This window comes from Glycine soja, chromosome 5 (genome assembly GCF_004193775.1).
Source record: "Glycine soja cultivar W05 chromosome 5, ASM419377v2, whole genome shotgun sequence".
In the NCBI taxonomy this organism is placed as follows: Eukaryota; Viridiplantae; Streptophyta; class Magnoliopsida; order Fabales; family Fabaceae; genus Glycine; species Glycine soja.
Window position 1 is genome coordinate 11,186,563 of NC_041006.1, and position 3,676 is coordinate 11,190,238.

Genomic DNA, 3,676 nt, shown 5'->3' on the forward strand with positions numbered 1-3,676 from the left:
ACATTTTTTTCTGCAGAATAGACTTAGCGCACAGCTGTGCTTAGCCTAAGTCTACAATTTTAGAAACAGTAGAGGACTAGAGCTTAGCACATCATGTTGGCGCTTAGCTCAGCCTCAATAGAAAGACACTCGGGCTTAGCGCACAGGCGCGCTTAGCCTTATTACAAAGGTAAAGAAATAGAACCTAAGTGGCACTTAGCTCAACAAGCTGGGCTTAGCGCCTGAACTACTCTAAATATCTCAATATATTATTGACACTTAGTGCACAGGCGCGCTTAGCGTCTGCATCGTTTTGGTTCAACAGCCACGATGAACGCACTTAGCGCGACATGGTCCGCTTAGCGCGATCATCAGAAATCCTAAAAAAATTTAACAGTTACGATGAACAGGCTAAGCGCAGCAAGTGCGCTTAGCAGGTTCATCGCAATTCCCAGAAATACACATAGGGGTTTTCACCCCTTTCAGCCACATTGCCCCTAATGGGCTTCTAAACTACCTAAAGTCCTAAAATACCTAACCCTAAAACTAAGTAACTTACCTAACAACAACTAACTACGAAAACCATAAATCAACTATCCTAAGGTTTGAAGCATAAAAAGTAAAAATAGAAGTATGCTAACTTACTTGGATTGTCTTTGAAATGAGGCAAAAATGATGCAGAGAAGCAGTACACACGCAACAGAAAGCAAAAGAATGCTCAGAGATGAGAAGTTACAGAGGTTTGGGTGCAAAGGTAGCAACCCAAGTGCCTTTGCCTTTTCTTTTTAGAAACTGAATTTTGTATGGCGCGCTTAGCGTGCCAACGTGACGTTTGAGTTTAAAACACTAGCGCTTAGCCTAGCCTCGCGCTAAGCCCAACTTGAAGTTGTAAAATCCCGTAAGCATTTAGGGCTTAGTGCGACAGGCGGCACTTAGCGCTTTCTGGAACACCAAAAATCTTTCTGCAATATGCGCTTAGCCTAAGATGCAAGGCTTAGTGTAACATGAAGCTTCAACTTACAGTGAATGATTCAGGCTTAGCGCCACTACTTGCACTAAGCGCACTTCCAATGATTTCAAAACATAACGATGTTGGCGCTTAGCGCATCTTTTCCCGCTAAGCCCAACTTGAAAACTCAACTTATAGAATGAATATGGGTCTTAGCATAGAATGGCACGCTTAGCGTAGCTATAATAAATTTTCACAGAGAGGAAGTGGCGCTTAGCACATCATCCACGCTAAGCCCACTGCTTAAGGTGCAACTTACAGTGAAGATGTTGGGCATAGCGTAGCGATGTGCGCTTAGCTGAACCATTCATCCAAACAATCAGGGGTCTTTGCGCTTAGCGCGAGCAAGCTCGGCTTAGCGCGTGAAGAGATGGCGCTTAGCGTAAGGTTTGCGCTTAGCGGATAAGCAATCTGAAAATTTTTCTAAGTTATTTTCTGCTGATCTCTTCACACATAATTTAAAAACCATTTTTGTTCATTACTACACAAGCTGAAATAAATCACAATCACAAGCAAGATGTCCTAACTACATGCAAGAAATAAAAATGAAGATAGAGAAGGGAAAGAAAAGCTGGGTTGCCTCCCAGTAAGCACTTCTTTAACGTCACTAGTTTGACGCATCATCCTGTTATCCAGGATCCAAGCATAGAACAATGTTCAATCTTTCTATTGCTCCACCATGATATTGCTTTAACCTCTGTCCGTTCACTACCCACGTCCTATTAGGGTCTTTAGATTGAGGATCACAAAGCACCACTGCTCTATATGGTCGGACTTTCTTGATGGTAAATGGTCCAGACCATTTAGATTTAAGCTTCCCTGGGAACAATTTAAGTCTTGAGTTGAACAGTAACACTTGTTGCCCTGGTTGGAAGTCCTTCTTGAGTAACTTTTTGTCATGATACTTTTTAACCTTTTCTTTATACAACTTTGAAGATTTGTAAGCATTTAATCTCCTTTCTTCCAATTCCAAGAGTTGCAGCCTCCTTTGTTCTCTGGATGCGGTTTCATCAAAGTTCAAAAATTTCAATGCCCAATATGCTTTATATTCCATTTCCACTGGTAGATGACAAGACTTGCCATACGCCATTTGAAATGGAGATAAGCCTATCGGGGTCTTGAATGTTGTTCTGTATGCCCATAAAGCATCATCTAATTTGACAGACCAATCTTTTCTAGTGGAAGCGACAGTCTTCTCCAAAATCTTTTTCAATTCCCTGTTTGACACTTCTACTTGCCCATTTGTTTGGGGATGATAAGGTGATGTTACATTGTGTGTCACATTATATTATTTCAAAACCTTCTGTGACTGATTATTGCAGAAGTGTGTACCTCCATCGCTAATCAGAATTCTAGGCACCCCAAATCTTGAGAAAGTGTTCTTCTTCATAAACTTCACCACAGTCTTGGCATCATTATGAGGGGTAGCCACTGCTTCAACCCATTTGGAGACATAGTCAACAACCACTAGAATATATTCATTACTACAGGATGAAGGGAAGGGACCTACAAAATCAATCCCCCAGCAATCAAACACCTCAACCTCCAAAATGTTCTGTAAGGGCATTTCATTTCTTCTAGATATACCACCTATCCTTTGACATTGATCACAGTGCAGCACATGGTGATGAGCATCTTTAAAAAGTGTGGGCCATAAGAATCCAGATTGCAAAACCTTGGTTGTTGTCTTATTTCCACCATAATGGCCACCACATGGAGAGTTGTGGAAATGCCATAAAATACTCTTGGCCTCTTCTTGTGTCACACATCTTCTTATAAGATTATCAGCTCCTATTTTAAACAGATGTGGATCATCCCAGATATAAAATCGAGCATCATGCAGAAATTTCTTCCTTTGGTGCCAACTAAAATCCTTTGGGATGATTCCTACAGCTTTAAAGTTGGCCATTTCAGCAAACCAGGGTCTTTCACTTATTAAAAATAATGATTCATCAGGGAATTGATCTCTCACTTTAGCTTCTTGTGTTGTAACTTCCTCATTCACTAATCTTGACAGATGATCAGCTACAACATTCTCTGATCCCTTTTTATCGATTATCACCAAATCAAATTCTTGCAACAACAAAATCCATCTTATCAATCTTGGTTTGGAATTAGCCTTGTTGAGCAAGTACTTAATAGCTGCATTCCAGGGTGACTCTTCTTTGCTCTTCAGCCATGATGTGGTCTTCAATATGATCTAAATGAGAATGTCCTGCAATAGGAAAACTAGAAGATGCCTCAGAAGATTGAGGTTCTTCCTCTGGAATTGCTGCTGCTTCTAAATCCTGCAAAAAAAATCTAATTCTTTCTTGATTACGCTTTCTACAAGTGGCATTAATCTCCAAATCAATGGGGATCAAATCACCTGCAGTAGATCTTCTTTGCATACAAGAAAATAGAACAACAATTATCCAGTTCAAAAGAACAATGAATGTGCTATAACTACTATGTTAGTCAACAGAATCAATAAATCAAAGAAAGCAAAAAATAAAGCAATGTTGCACAGCTAAACTAAACTCTACTAACAGCTTAGTTCCCCGGCAACGGCGCCATAAATACTTTGTTAGATTTCCCCTGTGGTTGCTTTTTGTTCCACTTTTTCTTCGTTCAAATATATTCAAGTGAAATCCGGTTTGCCGGAAAACGCACCAGATCGTCAAGTATTTAAAAATTAAAATGAATGAA

At 40.1% G+C, this 3,676-nt stretch overlaps 1 protein-coding gene across 1 annotated transcript; it reads right to left on the reverse strand.

The window, feature by feature from the left end:
• Positions 1 to 1,616: 1,616 nt before the first annotated feature.
• On the reverse strand, positions 1,617 to 2,078 carry LOC114411140. The gene has a single exon (XM_028374897.1). It carries the CDS (start codon positions 2,076 to 2,078, stop codon positions 1,617 to 1,619), a length of 462 nt encoding a protein of 153 aa, XP_028230698.1.
• Between the last annotated feature and the right edge of the window lie 1,598 nt (positions 2,079 to 3,676).

Coding starts and splice junctions, on each gene's coding strand:
- LOC114411140 (XM_028374897.1), bottom strand. CDS start 2,078: ATGGCGTATGGCAAGTCTTGTCATCTACCAGTGGAAATGGAATATAAA.